At 37.3% G+C, this 19,476-nt stretch overlaps 1 protein-coding gene across 1 annotated transcript in view; it reads right to left on the bottom strand.

Moving 5' to 3' along the window:
- The window catches only part of TTC33 (tetratricopeptide repeat domain 33), a 46,268-nt gene that overhangs the window by 12,590 nt on the left and 14,202 nt on the right, over positions 1-19,476 (bottom strand). Inside the window, exons 2-3 of the mRNA XM_009894667.1 lie at positions 10,590-10,671; positions 2,521-2,652 (exon numbers count right to left, since the gene is read on the bottom strand). Coding sequence (XP_009892969.1) covers positions 2,521-2,652; positions 10,590-10,671 — 214 coding nt within the window. The remainder of the gene's footprint in view (positions 1-2,520; positions 2,653-10,589; positions 10,672-19,476) is intronic.

Below are 19,476 nucleotides of genomic sequence, written 5' to 3'. Positions count from 1 at the left end.
CCCATGGACTTGTGCACCTTCAGGTTCCTCAGGTGGTCTTGCACTTGATGTTCACCTACAGTGGGCAATTCTCCATTTTCCCAATCCTCGCCTTTGCATTCTGCATCATGGCCAGTGCTGCTGCAGTCCTTGCCGGTGAAGATTGAGGCAAAAAAGTCATTGAGTACCTCAGCTCTGTCTCTGTCACGGGTAACCAGTTCTTGTGTTTCCTTCTGGAGAGGGCCCACAGCTTCCCTAGTCTTTCTTTTCTCGCTGACATACTTAAAGAAGGATTTTTTGTTTGTCTTAATGTCCCTGGCCAGATTGAGTTCTGTCTGGGCTTTAGCTTGTCTAACCCGATCTCTGGCTGCTCGAACGATTCCTCTGTATTCCTCCCAGGGTACCTGCCCCTGGTTCCGCTCCCTATAGGCCTCCTTTTTTCTTTTGGTCATGTCCAGGAGCTCCTTGTTCATCCATGCAGGCCTCCTGGCTTTTCTGCCTCCCTTCCTCTTTATAGCGATGCATCGCTCCTGAGCTTGGAGGAGGCGGTCCTTCAATATTGACCAACTTTTTTGGTCCCCTCTTCCCTCCAGCGCTTCATCCCATGGCACCATACCAAGCAGCTTCTTCCAGAGGCCAAAGTCTGCTCTCCCAAAGTCCAGGGTGGTCAGCCTGCTGCGTGCTTTCCTTGCTGCCTCGAGGATCTCAAACTCGACGATTTCATGGTCACTACAGCCCAGGCTACCCTTGAGTTTGACACTACCAGCCCCTCCTTGCTGGTAAGAACAAGGTCCAGCATAGCTCCTTTCCTCGTTGGCTCCTCAACCACTTGGAGAAGGAAGTTGTCCTCAATGCAATCCAAGAACCTCTTGGATTGCCTGTGCCCTGCTGTGTTACCCTTCCAACAGATGTTGGGGTGGTTGAAGTCGCCCATGAGGACCAGGGTCTGTGAACGTGATGCCGCCCCTATCTGTCTATAGAGGGCTTCATTCACTTGGTCTTCTTGGTCAGGTGGCCTGTAGCAGACTCCCACTGCAATGTCCCCTGCTCCTAATTTCCCTTTAATCCTGACCCATAGGCTCTTAGTTGGATCATTATCTAATCCCAGGCTGAGCAATACCTACAAACCACATGAGAGAAACTGTAGCATTTTTTATAGAATAAGCAGCATCAGTTACCTAGGATTCTCGCAGAAAATAAAACTGAATTTCCTGAGACTAATGCATTTAAAAATTTCAGACATAATTTAAAGCAACAATTTCAGACATTTAAAAGGAGAAAAAAAAAAAAAAAAGATTTGTAGACTGTAGATCCAGACAGGAGAGACCATCTACTCTTACTTTCTACACCACAGAAGCTACGGAATGTCACCCATTACGTGATGTGATGCAGATATGCATGGATTTATATTAAATATTTCATATTATGATACTGCACCAACATAAGGTTGCACGCTACACATCTGCAACACACAGCTTTTGTCTTATGTTATCATTGTTTGGGTTGGGTTTTTTTTGTTGTTTTTCTTTAAATACTGCTCCTTACAACATTTTAAAAAGAAACTGATTTTGCACGATCTGCTAGCCTCCGTCAAAAAAATAATTATTATTTTTTTATTCTCAAAAACTTTCGCTCCAAACATTGTAGCTTTGCAAAAACACTCTAAATTAACAACAAAATTATTTGTATCGAACCAGCATACAGCTACTTCTATGAGAAATAAAATAAACCCAGTATTTTTTTTATCTGACAGCTCACAATGTATTATTTTTCTAATGGATTTTTGTGAACTTGTCTGAATTAAAAAGTTCACTCACTAGCAGAAAACTATTAAAGTTACATTATTTACAGGTGTATAGCCTATAGGCTGAGGGTGATCTGACATGGGGTAAGAGTCTCCCTTTGCAGCACCATGGCATGCAGCTGCAGCTAGAGAAAAGATGAACTCCAGCTGCTGCAGAGCTTCCCAGCCTTTTTACTGTCTTACTAAGAAAAGAAGCAACTTCAGGCTCCATTTGGGGTCGAGGAGCTAGAAGGAAGCATGAATGAGCACACATGATCTGCTGCACCTGAAGCAGGACAGCAGGAGACATTGAAAACAAGATAATAGAATCTTATTAGCAGGCATGTATAAAATTGAGCCTGAATATCGACTGGAACTTCACAGTACCTTTATCTTTAAACTATGGTGAGCTGCGCTGTCGCAGTACCATACCCAGAATGTAGTATGTGCAATTATGTAAACATAATTATTCCATTGCATAAAGCCACCACATAAATATAGTATATAACACAAAAGGCTTTGAGCTAGGCAGGTCTTCCACAAGCCCAGCAACAAAACCACACGGGAAGCACTTGTGAAAAACAACAAAGTGAAGGGAGTACTCAAGATAAGTAACAACAACTTTTTTCCTTGCTTACTTTCAGGTTACATAAAGACACATTCAGCTACCTTGGTATTTCTGTACTTTCACTCTCTCACACACAACTCAGAGGATGCAGTTTACAAGTTTAGCATATTAATGTTACGCATTTTCCTACCAGTGCTATCTCTCCTAATCCAAGCTGGGCACGTCCTAAAGTCTGCCAGGCATCCCAGGAACGTGGGTTTCTCTGGACAGCCATTTCTGCTGCATGCACTGCTGGGAACATTTCATGTAAAGACATCAGGACCTATGACAGGAAAAGGAAAATAAGAGGAATAAGAATAAGCAAAATTGAAAACAGATTTAAGTTTTCTGGGATTACCCAGGCAACCACTGTTATTTCAGTAACTAAGGAAAGGTTCATCTCACCTAGCTTTTTCTAGTTTAAGAGTTAGTTGTCTGATCACAGATAGTCACCCAGACTCTCTCCATGGCCCGCGGAGAGAAACAGGCATGACAGAGGATGATTCATCTGAACTATTTAAGCAACTCTATTAGAAGTAGATTAATTGCTTCTGAAGGTGTCCCTCCCTCTCCCTTCCTCTTTACAAACCCCATACTCTGTAAAAGCCTAACAGAATACACTGAAGGACAAGCACATTGAGAATTAAACACAATACATAAGCAAGTATTGTTGAAAAACTCCCAGGTTATATTTTTTAACAGAAGACTGGAATCTACCAAATACAGTTGCAGTGTGCATGATATAACTATAGAAATACAATCCCTGTAATTCAGCATGGAAGGAGCCCTTAACAATTACTGTCATATTTGGAGAGTAATCATTCTGCAATAGCAAAGCCTAACTTAGACATGAAGTCACTTACACTGAAAAAAAGAAAAAAAGAGAAAAAGAGGAAAAAAAAAGTGCTCTTTTAATCAGCAGTACAGCTTAGTGTCACCCTGTCACCATAGTATTCTATTCCTTGCATTCAGTCTCCATAACTAAGCCTATAAATCACTTAACGATACCTAACATGGCTCAAACCTTGCTGTATTTTTCCAAGACCACCATGAGATTGGCACACTACCTGAAGACCTGCATCACTCTGAGATCATGATTTCAGACACCCACATGCTATGGTGATAGATACCAGTCTAAGAAACAAATGACAACTGCATTCCTACAGTATGATGAGAATGTCAACCACAAGAGTAAGACTCATGTGTGGGCAACCACTTTCATCCCAACTGACCCACAAGCATGATGAATAATATTAGAACATATTACGACTATTGCTGAAGTGCAAAAAGAATTTATTTAACCTTACTGTTCTATGACATATTAAATAGATAAATATGAGTGTGGAGTACAGGATTCAAATGCAATAATCCTGAGTATTTAATTAACCTAAAATACTTGCACAGCACTGGGGTGAGCACAGTTAAAAATGAAAAATATTTACTCCAGAAAATAATCCTGTACCCAAGAAAAAAAGGAAGCATAGCTCCCAATAAACCCTCTGGATCCATACTCCTGCTGTTTTAGTAAGATTAAATTTTTCTAAAGATTAGTCCTATGGCTTCTCTTATTCCATTTAATAGGCTGGACACTGGAATTCGAAGTACCTAAAAACTTTTAAAAAACAACCCACAGTTTTATTACTATTATTATTAAAGTCATTTTGCCTTTTTTCCTTAACAGCTCTCAATGACCACGCTTTGTAAACAAAGTTTGTATGGATACTATGTATTTTTCCAAAACTTTTCAGTTCAATTGCATTTTTCTGTGCAGTTTCTCTTATCTGCAGCAGATCTGTGAATGCAAAACATTCAGATTACTAGTAAATACAGGAACAAGCAAGCATTATTCTAATAAGGTCACAAACTATTATTATAAAGTAGCATACTCAGATGTAATATTTCTTTTTAAACAGATGTTTACTTTTTAGATAAACTAATTCAGTTGCATCAGAAAATTTTTCAGTGAACAGACAAATAGCATGATGCTTCACAGAGGAACTATGTATCGCTGAAAAGTCCATTTAAATCCCTCTTCCTCAATGTTTTGGCACCAACATATAACCTTGCACTTGAGAGTATGAAGATATTAAGCTTTTACTTATCAAAATTACACTGGGGAAAACCTTCATAAAAGAGACAATCCTACTAGCAAAATAGGTTTCTAATCTATTTTGATGCAAGCTATGGCAACAAAGGGCTATTTTGCCAGAATCACCTACGGTAAAGATGAGCATGTGTGTGTTTGCTTACAAACACCCTTCTAAGAGCTGACACACTAAGATTCTATTCCTTTCCTGTCACTCTCAAATTAATTTCTTCAGTGAATTTTCTTTTGCAAAATTCTTTAGCAGGATGGCATTCAAGGTTCACAGTCAACTAACCTCATTGCACATTTGATTTTTTTTTTTCCAGTTATAGTGATAACACTTTATTAGAACACATTCTTAAAACTAATCAAACCATTAGAAATAAAAAAAAAACAACAAAAAAACCACAGAAAAAACATCTCAGGACTCTCATGCACACATATATATTAAAAATGACTAGAAGGAAATGTCTTACAAAGATGTTCCATAGGTGGATTTTCAGAACTTAATTTATTCCAACATAGGTTTACCATTATCACACGCATCTAAACAACACTCCTGTTACTACAATGACTTAGTTTAATACATCTAGTTTTTAAAAAAAAAGTATGAGATTAGAAGAACTCAGTGGCAAAAAAACCCAACCAATTAAACATAGCAACTGTCATCAGGAGACTGACCAAGTATTAAAAATCCAGGCAGCAGGATGACCCATCCTGTCCTACCCACTGTATTTTGGAAGTGTTATGAATCTGAGTAAGTCCCGGTTTTAGATGAGCTCACTGTCTTGAAGCTGAATCACTACATATAGATACATTCCAAGTCCAGTGAAACTGACCCAATTCCTTCTTCCATCCAGAAACCGATTTCAAAGCAAAGATGAATAAAATTCTTCCTACCCGTAAGTAGCTTTCTGGAGTTTACATAAACACTTTGATGGCAAATTCTTCTCACTACATCCCAGTTTAAAAAGCCAAACAACCAAACAGACATTTTAAAATAATCAGCAATTATTAGCTGAATTGGTATAACCTAAACTGGGGACTGTGATTCTGGTCATGTCTTAGGAGCCTTATAATTTCTTAAGCAGGAAGATGGATAGCTAGAAATTGATATTATTTCTTCACTGAGTTCAAGATTAAGGAAACCTTTAGAAGAGGGGAAATGGAATAATTTGAATATCAGTATGATGGGTTTGGCATATTAAAAAAAAAAAAGAAAGAAAAAAGACATACATCTGAAATCCTGGTCCTGTTCAATGAATCCAAATTAAGAAACTCGGGATGCAGGGTTGTACAGAAACTAGATCCTCAGACAGCTGATGACAAACATCCAAAAAGCTTATTAAATGGACATAAACCTGACTGTTTGATTACATTTGTATTTACTTGTTTCTATTAACAATTACATTGTGTACTTTAGGAATCCTATCATATCATATCAAACACCGTGTGTTTGACAACGTTATCTGAGATGGAAATATCACTGGATGAGCAACATGAGCCAGGTAAATTCTCAGGAGTGGTGTAGAATAGAAGAGTGCCTGATGCCCAAGACAGTTTGTTATATATATCATAATGCAGTAAGTCCTTTGACATCTCTCTTCACCCAAGAAAGAGTCCCACGTAGTCCAGCATATAAACGTTCAGACCCAAATTCAAATAATTTTTCACAGCAGCAATAAAATAATCCAGTTAATGTTTAAGAAACCTAGCCCACAATGAATTTCAAGCAGTCTTAGTGACCGCATTAATATACATACTCTTCATACAATTCTTTGAATTTACTTATGATGCTACTTATCTAACACGAGAATCAACACTAGGCTGTTAAGTTTTTTTTCTGAAACAGAAATACAGAAATGAACTGCTTGCATAAACATTTACTTACCAGTCATTGCTCTCGCAACAGGAGAGCAGTTTAGTCTGGTAATGAAATATCAAGTATATACACTAAAAGATCTTACATGCAAAGAACAGCATTAGTGCACCCCTAATCTCTCCATACACCATAACAGTCTGGTTTGAAAGGGATCAAAGAGTAGCTGAGAGCAATGGAAATGAAACTCATCAACTTCTATGGATTTTTGAAGCAATTGAGCAATTCCACAATTCCTGTATATTTTCTTGGAAACACACTTCCTGCAAGTGTCATTGACAACTGGGAGCTTTAAACACTATTTCTGCCCTTCAAAAATACTGAAAGACATTTGTCCTACATCTGTTAAAATACAGACCTTTAAGAACTTACCATAAATATTTACAGATTCCTACTGTGTCATTAGCGTATTTATCTGAGCTGCATATTAAACAACAGGGTATTTATAATGTTAAGTTTGTTGCTGAGAAGGGAAATACTAATGAACTAGGAAGCTGCTATATAACCCTAGGTAAGACTATCTTAATATAACGTAACATGACATACAGACGTTCAAGCCATGCAAGACACTCCATCAAACGTTACTTCTCAAAATAAATTACTTAATGAGGAGAATTTTCCTCACTGAAAGAAAATTACTATAGACCATAAAGAATCTTTGCATATCGCACAAAGTCATTTTTAATATGAATCAGCTCCTCTAGTATGTGACTCACATACCCAGACAGGCAGATTTTCATAGGCCGAACGCTGGTCAAGCCCTTGCTGAAGCTGGTGTACAGTTCTTCCAGATCTGGAGCTACCAAAACTTTCTCATCTAGCTACACAATAATAGCTGCAGTATTTGTTCTGGTATGCTGGACTGGAATAATACAGTCAGGTCTAAGACAGTATCATTTAAATATTAACCACAATATTTTTGGAATGAATTACATATTCCTATTTTGGCAAAAATGAATTTTTACAGCTCACATTAGTGCCTTTAAAAGTCGGAAGGTATCAAATTACACATTATACTAATCAGCTTCCAGTAAGCATAAGTCATACTGCAAAAACCATCAGTAATTATTATTTGTGTGTACTAAAGAAATGTTACCCATTTAAAGATTAGACGTTTTGTTTAAAAGATTCAATAAATAATTTTATAAAACCCTATTTTGTACATAAACTTTTAATGTGTTCTCATTCACGGTATAGCAGAAGCTTTATGCACTATCAGAAAGTCAAACCAAAGAGAAATAGTACAACTGCTCCCCTCTTCCAGAAAGGAAGCAAAGGCATGGTGGAAGCAAAGGCCTGGGTTTCTCTCTTCTTTCAGCTTTCATTACTCTCCTATGGTTTCATTAGACAGGTAAAGATGTTTTACAAGACAAATAAGAGTCACACAGCTGGTTTCTCAGCTCCTCAGGAAAGTGTGTGCCTTATTGCTCCAACTCACCTTTGCCATTTAGCCGAAACCCAGGGACTGGGGTGCCAAGTAGGCAACTGCCCCTCAGTATTGGGTATGGCAGCTGGAGCACTGATGGAAGGGTGCTGTAGTAAGCATGTTTGCTTGAATCTCTGCATCATAGCTTGGATCCCAGTAAGCTAACCCTGTTCTCTTGTTATTTCCACTGTGAAAATATTTAATTTTAGGAAAATTTCAATTAAATAGAGTACTTTTGGAGAGCTAGCTTAATTCCTGCATTCATAGAATCATAGAATCGTTTAGGTTGGAAGAGACCGTGAAGATCATCAAGTTCCAACCCCCCTGCCATAGGCAGGGACACCTCCACCTTCACATAAGACCATAGTAAAGAACTGTTACAAGAGAGCGATTTGCTAATTTGTCCCATTGAGCATAACTGTCATTTTAAACAGCTTTCTTTTAAGTAAAAAAAAAAAAAAAAAAGAAATTCTAATGGCAAAATAAAGGCTACTTCAAAAACACCCTGTGTTAAGGACCCAGCACCACGGCACATGAATGATTTCTTTCCAGCCTAGAAGAATCCTGCTAGGTGGTCTGTTTTAGTCAAAACAGAGTTTGATCTCTGTACTACAGTAAAAAAAAAAAAAAGAAAAAAAAATCTCTATATAGTACTGATACCATTTTTACATCTTAACAGAATTTCTTTATTAGTGGAGTTAAAAATTAAATGTACAAATGAACAGCTACATAAGTTAACAACTTTTACAGCCACCTGAAAAGCTGCTAATTAAAGCAGAATTATATTATTCCGCCTCTTCCAATAGGGCATTACTGAAGATTTGGAAGTCCCCGGCACAAAGCTCTGCAGAGGCTAAGAATTCACCTGAGATCAGTAAGCAATGAGACAAATTTGTTGAAGAAGAATCTTTCAAGCATTTATAAACACAGAGAAGTCCCAGGGCCACAGCTTGCTGGAGGCTGGAAAAAGTATCGTAGGGGAAGTACTGCTACATGCCTGTACCATTTGTATGACTTTTTCCCAGCCATCCACTGTTGGAAGTTGTCAAGATACTAGGCTAGACAGATCTTTCATTTAAGCTAGCATCAATGTAAAGGCATCCAAATACAAGTAAATATTCACTGGAGGTTTACGTGTTTAAGATGTTGTGTTACCCCAGAACTCCAGAAGTTTGCGTTTTTTTTTGTAAAAATATATATGCCTCCTGTTTTACAAGTTAAGAAGAAACAATTGCCTACAAATCTAGCCTGGTAAGAAAGTGCAGAGAGCAAATGCCCACTTTTCAGCATCATGTAGGATACAGAACAAGAGAAATGCACTAGAAAAATTCAGCAGTTTAAAGTTAAAACAATTACTGCATCTTCTTACCAACATGACTCAAATCAACAAAGCACGTCAGAAATCAACCCTTCATACACACCCCTCCCCGAGTTCTTCCAAACACAATCTGTCTGGATCCCTGATATACATATGACATGTTGACAAAGCAATCCAACAATATACTTCTCCCAAAATAATTCAGTAAGAAAAACCTTTAAAGCCACAAAGTATTTCTCAAAACAAATGCAAACGCCAAGTAAGATCTAAACCTTCTGCAGCTATATAAAGCAAAAGCCTTCTTCAGCATTACTATATTGAAATGAGCTTATGATTATTCAATAAATTCTTTTGCAGAATCAAACTTTCTTCACTTGGAGGAGATGTGATAGCATCTGGGGAAAAAAAAGAGCATCCACTACACCTTGGAAAATAGCCAGCTTTGCTTCTTGGGTTTTGTTGGATTTTTTTGGGGGTGCTGTTGGTTTGTTTTGTTTTGGGTTTTGTAGTGGTTTTTTGGGGGGGTGGGAGTGGTGTGGTTTTTTTATACAAGACAAGAATTACAGTAACAACAATTTAAAAAACTAAATAATATAGCAAGATTCCTAAAAGTTACACAATGCATTCACTGAAGCACCACGATTTTGCTTTCTCTTTTCCTTTCTCCAAGCTTTAAAGAATGTCATTTTCAGCCATGTTTTGAGTAGCTACCTCCCTAAAAAGAAATTTCCCACTGTCATCTGTCCAGCTGGTTGAACGAAGCCATACATTTCTTGTTCTCATCCTCAATCCAAATTAAAGTAATTTTTGCAGAAGAGCATTTTTATTTATTACAGAAAAAAAACATGTATTTTTGTACCTTTGAATACAGATGGAGACAAAAGCTCCTCAATCCAAACAAAATAATGGATCCTGACCCTTTTGCCATCTAAGTCACACAAAGACACAGAAATTACAAGCTGATCTCATAGCTTCAGTGAGGCATTGATGGTTGCAAGCCTTTTTCCACAAAACAGCTTTAAAATAAAGGCTCAGATGAATTTGACATCGTAAGTATACTCTGTTTAATGCTCTTTTCCAAGAGTAACTAATCTGTGTAATAACATGAAAACAGACTGGAGCATATCTTTGTCATACAGTATCCCTATTTAAAGTTGATGGTGTTAACCCAAATCTTTAGAAAGAGCAGGCAGATTTTTAATGCCAAATTTGCAAATCTGTTATAGTAATGCCCTCCTTGCTCCTCCCAATACAATTTTTAAATATTTCATTTGCTTTTTCCACACTGCAACATCCTAATTCATGTCTTAACAAAGATGTTGTTTATTGTGATTTTCACCGTTATTTTAATCCCAGTTAAAAGATACCCAGTTGCGCTGGGAAAAACGAAGAACCAAAATTATGCTGTTGTTTATGTACGCAACAACTACACAATGTTGCACAGTATCTGTTCACAAGCACAATGGCTGTTTTTTTAATTTCTAAACTGATAAAGAATTGTCATGCTTTACCTGTGATTTCATCTCATAAAGCGTAGCATCCTCTGGTGTTAACTGAAGTGCTTCGTCCCACTTGTGAATAGCCTCTCGGTACCTGTAGTTAAAACAGTATTACAGTCTCACTATATTTAAAGATACTAGATATTTCTATTTATATCCTGACATTGTCGTAAATAAAGTGCCATGGCATCTCATTAGTGTTAATTATTGTTCTAACCACTTCCCTGTAAGACATGCTGAACTGTTTTCAGGAACTGGCTATTGGTTCTTCTGACCAAATGGATGCTAAGTACAACTGGCCTCAAATGAATTCAAAAGTCAACATAGGAAACCTGTGGCAAAGCAATGACTTAAAATTAGGAATCTTGGAGTCAAATTTCCCTCATTGCCAAAATCATCTTTAGTCAGGCATAAAGGAATATAATCTGAACCCAACATGCCTTGCTACAGTCATAATTTAAAATTTCTTTTCAGTCTAAAAAGGCTGAAACGTAGGAGTTATTCTCCTGCATTTCTGTACTGTAAGATATTAAAGACCTCTGGGTAATTTTTGTATACAAATATAAGAAGGAACCTGAAAGTAAACAGATACATTGAAATCACTCAACTTTGGGAAGGTATACAGTACCTTCATAATACATTGCAGATACAGTTGACCAAACCCAATAAAAAGTAGGTGTTTGTCTTGCACGACAAATACTTTGTCTTGACAAACGCATACCAGAGTTTTGAACCATACTGAAAAACTTTAACAGCATAGTAAGATACAGTTACAGGGGTGCAGTCTTTCAGCCTCATATTAACATTAACATGACTGTGAGGTGCCACAAGTTCTCCGAATCTGTTTCAAAATCCACCTTTGTTATAGAACTGTGTAGGAACTCCTATATTTATACTAATTTCACTGGAAAGGTATGAAAGCAGTTACTCTTCTGAGAGTAAGTTTTGAAAGTTCTGAACCAATTGGGAACAGAAGAATAGATCGGAAAAGCAACGCAACTGAAGTCAAACCCTCAATATGATTCAGGTATCATTAGTTTGTCAATGACACTGATAAGTACGATGTTTAATGTGCTAAGCAAAGAATGTTTCAATAAATTTTCACATCTCCTCAAAGTTTAGCCACCAGCTGTGCATTCGTAATCTCAGTTCATTCCCCATGGGCAGGTGTTCACACTAAAGGAAATTTCACCACATTTTTTACAGAAGTCAGCAGAAGCCTTACACTGTCATTTAGTCAGCAAAACAACTTTTTTGAGTAGAAGATTACAGTTTTGTTCAAGACCTAGCACAGGCATAGCACAGTAAAACCCACATGAGGAAGCAATGTCCTCAGCTCAGTTAGGTGGTGTCCTGGCCATGCAGCAAGGTGCAATATTGTGAGTGTATCAAAAAAGTTTAAAAAAAGATTTGATGATTTTGGAAAACAGAGCAAATACAGTAGCATCAGTAACCAGAAAGGAAGGAAGAACACTGGCATTCTGCAAATAAAAAGGTTCAAGGTAAAAGTTGCATTTCAGGAATCTTCATTTTTACTTCTATGGAGGGGACATCGTTGCTCAAAGTACCAATCTGAATGGGATAAAACTCATAGCAAGAACAGGCAACCTCTGACGAGAGTGTCAAATATAACGAAATATTCCCCCAAATCCTGTTGGGTTTTGCTTCCCATTTGCCAACAGTCTGCTGACAGAAAAAAGATGGGCAAGGGAAAAGATACTGACCATTCACAGAAATGCTGTGCTACACATGTTCTGTGTATGAACAGTAAGTTACTCAACTCTGCCTGTGAGCCTCGGAAAGTGTGATCCAAGAGGAGTGATGACAGAATGTTGGAATCACTCCCCCAGACTGAGAACACAACAGAAGAGGGCTGTAGAAGGAAGATTTGTCTGCAGGTATACACCTGCTCAGAATGACTGACTGCTGACTACCAGTTTACAGCATGGAGATAGCCACATAGCTGTGAAATATTGATCTTCTCAATGCATATATTTCCTTAAGAAAAAGTCTGATAAAACATGACTGTTCTAGTCTTTTAATTACTCGGGAAAAGAGATGTTTCCATCATTGTTCCAGGAAAAACTAAGGACACTCTCTCAGTATCTTTTTTTGAGCTGACCTTTATGGTACCTTTACCATTATAAAGAGGGAGAACTAGTTTTGAAAAGGAAAACTTTGACATAAATATGATATCTGCTTTGGGTTTAATTAACAAAAATTTAATAAGCATTCCATTTGCTATTCCTATTTCTTTTATTAGCAAGTAAACAATCTCACATACAGCTGAGTGACTAGCAGGTAACAAGCTTGTATGCATCAGCTAAGCTGCAAAAATCACCATGTCATGGCTGGCAAAAGTAAAGTAACAAATTTTAGTTTAATGCTTTTCCACTGAGGTCTACCAGAATTTCTTCCCATATGCCTGATAGAGAAAGAGAGCACAAATGTTCAGAACACACACTATGGCACAGCTGACTCACAATGATATGCTTTTGAATCTTATGTCCCTTCAGAGAAAGGGATATGAAACCCTTCAAAAATTAAAATAACTTGTATCAAAAATAACATCTCAGAAACAAGAATGAGACTCCCAAAAAGTAGATCCATGCACTGGTGGTGATGCTATATAACTTTCTTCAGAAACCTCCAACATTTATCAAAGTGGAGGTTATCCCCAGCTTATCCCAAGCACCAGTTGGCTGGGGTCTACTGACTGAAAAGAAGCTTTGCAGATAAAAGATCTGGGGTTTTGGGGGACAAGAAGTTGAGTACGAGCCAGCAATGTGCCCTTGCAGCAAAGAAGCCCAACAGCATTCTGGTCTGCCTTAGCATCACCAGCAGATACAGAAGTGATCTACTACCTCAGCTCTGGTGAGACCACATCTGGAGTGCTGGGTCCAGTTCTGTGCTGCCCAGTATGGCACAGACATGGACATACTGGAATGACTCTAGCAATGGGCCATGAAGATGATTAACGGTTTGGAGCATCTGTCATATAAGGAGAGGCTGAGAGAGATGGGACTATGCAGCCTGGAGAAAGGAAGGCTCAAAGGAGATCTTATCAAAGTGTAACAAAATACCCTATTAGGAAGGAGAAAGGGGGGGGAGTAAAGAAGCAGACCCTTCACAGTCGTGGCCAGTGACAGGACAAGAAGCAATAGGCAGAGGTAAGTGTGCTTCCTGAAGTACAGGAAATTGTTTTTAAGCATATCTCCATTGTTGGAGATATCCAACACCCAACTGGACAACATCCTGATCAACTTGCTCTAGTTGACCTTGCTTTGAGCAAGGAATAGAGCTGGAGTAGAAAATCACCTAGAGTTCCTTAGGATTATATGATACTAAGACTTCACTAACCTCAGTGATACATGATTTAAGATGAAACATAATGATCTCTTGGCTAAATGAAAATAAATTTTAACCAAAATATAATCTTACAGCAAATAAACCCATTAATTTTTAGATGTCTGGGATTACTATAAAAATGTATCTAATGTAGCAGTAAAGACATCACAGAATATTAATAACGGGCATATCTCGATTTTATAGAATATCAAATAACTATTTCCAGCAAAAGTAAAACCCTTATCCTCATATACATTGTAACTAAGCATCTAAACTCCAGTAATACAAAGCATTTTAAGAAAAGACTATAATATTTTGGAGTATTGCATTACTGTTTATGTGAGTAGAGAGATGCAGTATACTTAGTTTTATCTATCCACAGTGATCACAGTAAAATAGTACACTTCACTACAAACCATCATACAATTATAACCAGAACTTAATTATTATTTTCTCTTCTTTATTGCAATACCATAAAAAGGCATAAAATATTGAGAACTGGATACATCTGGGATGGTTTCAGTGTAGAAGACTTGATGGGTCTTGCCAATTTTTATTTAACAGCATACGAAAACTCATAGGTCCCCTAAAGTAGTAAAACTGCACTCTTCAGACGTGCTACTGACCATCTGGGAGCTATACAGACTTGGCACATTTTACTACAGCTTGCTAAACTTTTCAAACAAACATCTCATGCCTACACTTCACTTTTTCCAACACCACTTCTGGGAAAACAGGATCTCTTGACCTCTTAAACAAAATCATTAAAACAAATTCATATTTCCATACAAAGTATCTGATACTTCTGGGTAAGAAAAAAAAAAAACCCACCACAAAACCCCATTCACATTACACAGAGATCAGTTTTTATATCATACATATACATATATAATCCTGAAAACCATCACCGCAGATCACGCAGGATCTAGAGTCCTGTAGCTTTTCTCTGACAGGCCTGCCACAGCTGATGCTTCAGGAAGAGAACGAGACAGGGCTCAGAGTGACACTGAAAATATCTGAAGATACAGTGAAGAGATGAGATGGTATCAAATTCAGACAAAATGAGACAGGCCTGCAGAAGAGAGGCAAAGCACAGGAGTACAGTGTCAGGAGTGGGGATGAGGCAATGTAACTCCTGGGAATTCTTAGAGACTTGGAGGGACACTCCTACAGTCAGATGCTGCAGGAGGATGAGGAAAAGCACAATTAGACAGAGCTAAGGAAGGGAAGAGAAAAACAACATTTTAAAAAAAAAATACGTCTAATTGTCAAATATTCATATCATATCACAGAGGATGAACATGAATGGCCTGTGGCCACCAGAAACACCACCTAGAACAATTTTAATCTAGTGCAGGGTCAAATTCAGACTTACATGGAAGCAAGAGAAAAAGAACACTAGTCAGTAATTATACAGAGTATATAAAAAAGAAAGAGAACTGAAAAGCAAAGCAGAAGTTGATTACAGGAATAGACTTCCCTTTTTAAGCTGGAAGATGATACAGGGCTGGACTGTGGGAGAAAGGATTCAAACAGGTGAAGGAGGAAACTAAAAAGAATTAAGGACAGTGAATGTAATGTAGCTTTTGCGTGTTTAATAAGTTCAGAGTCCTCTAACCCAGCTAGGTTTTTACAGTAAAATACTTCCTCTGCTGGAAGTATAGCACTTTATAGAAGAATCTAGAGAAAAGCAGTGCCCAGGAACAGGCAAAAGCAAATTGTTTGCTTAAGTGCACACAGAAAATTCTTGTCCCTACAGCACATTTAACCTCACTGGAAACCTTCACAAGATTGCTGGGTCTTTAAACACATGAAGTACAATAGTAAATGTTCTTTTGCACCCTTAGCAACTCTACAATTTTATTATTTTTTTTTATTGCAGACAATTCTGACACTATTGATGAATCATCATTACTGCAACTCAAAAGCATAGCTGTTTTATGGGAAATAGTGTTATACATTACTTCTGACTATGCAGGGAGAAAATTAGAACTGTCTACTAAAAGTTCCAATAAAATATTTTAATTTACCAGGCTGATTTAGGTACAGCCACACTAATCACCACAGGTAAAGAGGCGCATGACAATTCTTCAATGGCAGTTGACCATATACATGTTCCTGCCCCACAGTAAAGGAGAGAGATACACAAACTTGATGTAACTGCCCTTCAAGTAGGTAAATGACACTGAAGTAACCATGGGGTAAAACAGCATGCAGACAGCTAATGCACATCACTTTAAAGCATAAGTATTCATCAGTTATTATTCTTGCACATATCACACCCCTCAGGTTGCTGACACCTGGACACTAGTAGCACATATAGTGAAAGCAAGGCTAATTTATACAGCTGAGTCTTTTCCCACGCAGCAAATACAAAGTGCTGCTACAAGTAAGTCAGTTGAATATGCCACAAAATGAAATAGCTGCACAAATATTTCAGAGACTTATCTCATTAAGAACTTCCACAGAAGAACAGATGGGAAATACCATTTCATCACATGCCAAAAGCAATTACCACCTATCATCACGCTAAACTACAAGACCAAGTTTTTAACATAAGTTCCACTCACCATTTTCCTAATTTTTATTTCAGCCACACATGTAAATATGGACACTTTTTATCATTGCATCTATTGGGCAAATATGGCTTTGAAACTACTTTTGTTAAAGACAAGGTATGAAATCCAATACTGGAGAAAGATGATCTCATTACTAGTATTCAGAAGTGAAAGCCACAAAGTCAGGATTCTGGTACTCTCTCTGACACAGACAACCACTCTCACATGGGAATAACGTTTAATTTCCTCACATACAGTATGAAAAAGTAATCTCATAAAAACCACTCTCTGCTACTTCACAGTTATTTTATTGAGACCCAGGAATAGCATATACTGCAGGAAATAGTTTTAATGACAAATGACAGAAGAGTTAATGCAAGAGAGGACTAGATAACAATGGGGAGTGAACAATGCCTACACTTGACAGTCTACCATAAGATGTCCTTTACAAATACACTTTATATTGAATTGTGAGCTGAGGGTCCTGCTGCCTTTGACTGATTTTATACTTTTCTTTATAACCTGGTGAATCACTGATTCATGGGTCCACCCCACTCAGATACCGCACTTATCTGTAAGGAGACAAGAAAATCTGTCTGCCAACCAATTGTCTTGCTGGCAACTCAAGACCACTTCTGTTCCTGTGCCTTGTATGACGGCACTACCAATGTGTGCAATTTCAGGGCTTTGTCCTCAAGGAGGGCTTTGGGAAGCATGTATGTGCATACAGTTGTGTTTATTCTTCAAACATGAAATAATTACTTCAGCTCTGTCTAATATAGAATTGTAGAGTTGACTGACCAGCCTTGGTTGAAGCAAGACCAAAGCACATTTTTTTCTTAAAAATAATCATCTTTATACTGATGAAATAAAGATGAAATAAATCATCTTTATACTCAGGAAAAACCCAAACGACTTCCATGCTAGTAAACAAAACCTTAGTTAAACACACCAACTGCATCCAAAAGTCTAGAAACTGGGAGCTCTATGGTTTTGTTTCTGGCCTTGATGCAGAGCCTCCCTGGACCTGGCACTGCTACTTCATACTTTTTCCCTGAAAATATGGATTTGATATAACTTATATAACACAGAGGAATTTACTTTCCTGCAGTAAGATTACATCATGAAGACCGTCAGAAGCTCAAAGAAATACGCTGCTAATAACAAAGACTTTCTTATCTTTGCAAATGATCCTACAAAAATGCTCAAAAGAGTCAAAATAACTGTCATTTTATTTGAAAAGTTCAGGCTAATTTTAATTATTTGTGGCAGCACTGAGAACTTTGTAGTGCAATTTTTAAGCGAGAAAGGTTAATAGCAGAAGTGCTCTCTACAAGCTGTTAACTTAGACATCAGGATACTATTCAGAATGGGGGAACAGAATTGGAATGAGAATTGCTGGTTTGGTCTTGCCATGAAAACCACAGGACGCTACTGTCTCTGCATACCTCATTAACTACAGAAATATTAACAGACAGACTGCAGTGAGAAATATTTATACCATGTAAAAGCTAAAAACTACAGTATGGACAAATGTTTGACCTTAAGGAGGAGTCAAAAGAAATAAGCTACTTCTACCTGTATTCTATTAACACAAAACTGTCAAGTAATTGCAAACCTTTTACTGGTATTTCTCCAGTATCTATAGTTGCAAGTTATGCAACATACCTGTTTGTCTTAAAAACATACCAGAGCAATCATTTTTCTATATAAAAATGCAGTGCTAACAATAGAGTTGTTGACACAGAGGAAATAACAGTTAAATTCATATATACTGTAAGTCATACCAGAGTGCTTAAAAATAGAAGTTGTCAAGACCTTCCACACCACTGAGAAATAGTCTCACAAAAGAGAACATTTAGTATGTCATACAACTCCTGTGTTCATTTGAGAGCAGTAAAAAGAACAAATAAGAATTATATACACGTAACTAAAAAATAATTCAATTTTCAAATGTTTTCATATTCAATATTAGTGTCAGATAAGATGACAACTGGGTCTAGAAGCTGCTTTCCAACCACCTATACACATGTGGAGTACTTTGCTAAATCCCAGCCTTGTAATTTAACATAGCATAACTAAAATCAGGTACTGACTGTCATTTTATGGGCAAGAGCTCTGTAGGAAGCTAAAATAAACATTGACAAATAGGAGAACTGAGGTTTACACATGGAAATTCAAATCAAGAACAGGAATACAAGTTTTATTACTCCTGAACCTGCCATTTCTTTATTTAAGCAATAAGAACAGACCGTCATAAACTTACAAGCTTCAAAAGAGAAGTAATGGTATAGTTTCAGTAAAACCAATTCACTATTTTAGTATTGCAAACAAAAGCTGCAAATTAATATAAATCAAGTATCACATATTGCAATAGTCGTATTTTAAGTAGTCACAGAGAGGTAATGTGTTTTTATTGTTGAAATGAAGTTTTAAATACAAAGCTTTAGTTCCTAAAAATATTTTCAACAGTAGTTCCTCTGAAAGCAGCACACAGAAAAATGTAGAAGAAAAATTGTTATGCTGCATTTTGAAGCAATTTGGAAGTCATATTGTGGTCTTGAAAATTATTTGTCCAGATTGCCTTTAGAAACATAGTAGTAGAGCTAGTACCATCTGTTTTCTTCTTAGCTGAGTAGGCACTTAATTCTTTCAACTTTTTAATTATTTGTCCACAGATGGCTGACATCTCTGTCTCTTTTACTGCATGTTATAATCCTACTGGTTCTCAGAAATCAGTCACAGAAACTAGGGCAAGAAGTCAAAAGGCGTCAACTGCATTGAAAAAAAAGCACCAAAAAAACTTTCTGTGATTTAGATACCAAAAGTCTTTCTCAAAAAGACTTATTGCCAAAATATGATGCTCAAAGGCAGGATATTAACAGGGCAAAACTTTTTGGGAGAGATAATACATAAAAAGCAATAGTCTGCTCACTTTCTATTCTGAGCAGTTCCATTTCATCTAGTTAACATGCTCTTGCTATCTGTACTAA

The sequence above is a fragment of the Charadrius vociferus genome, unplaced genomic scaffold, assembly GCF_000708025.1.
Source record: "Charadrius vociferus isolate BGI_N301 unplaced genomic scaffold, ASM70802v2 scaffold450, whole genome shotgun sequence".
In the NCBI taxonomy this organism is placed as follows: Eukaryota; Metazoa; Chordata; class Aves; order Charadriiformes; family Charadriidae; genus Charadrius; species Charadrius vociferus.
This window is presented reverse-complemented; position numbering and strand designations above follow the sequence as displayed.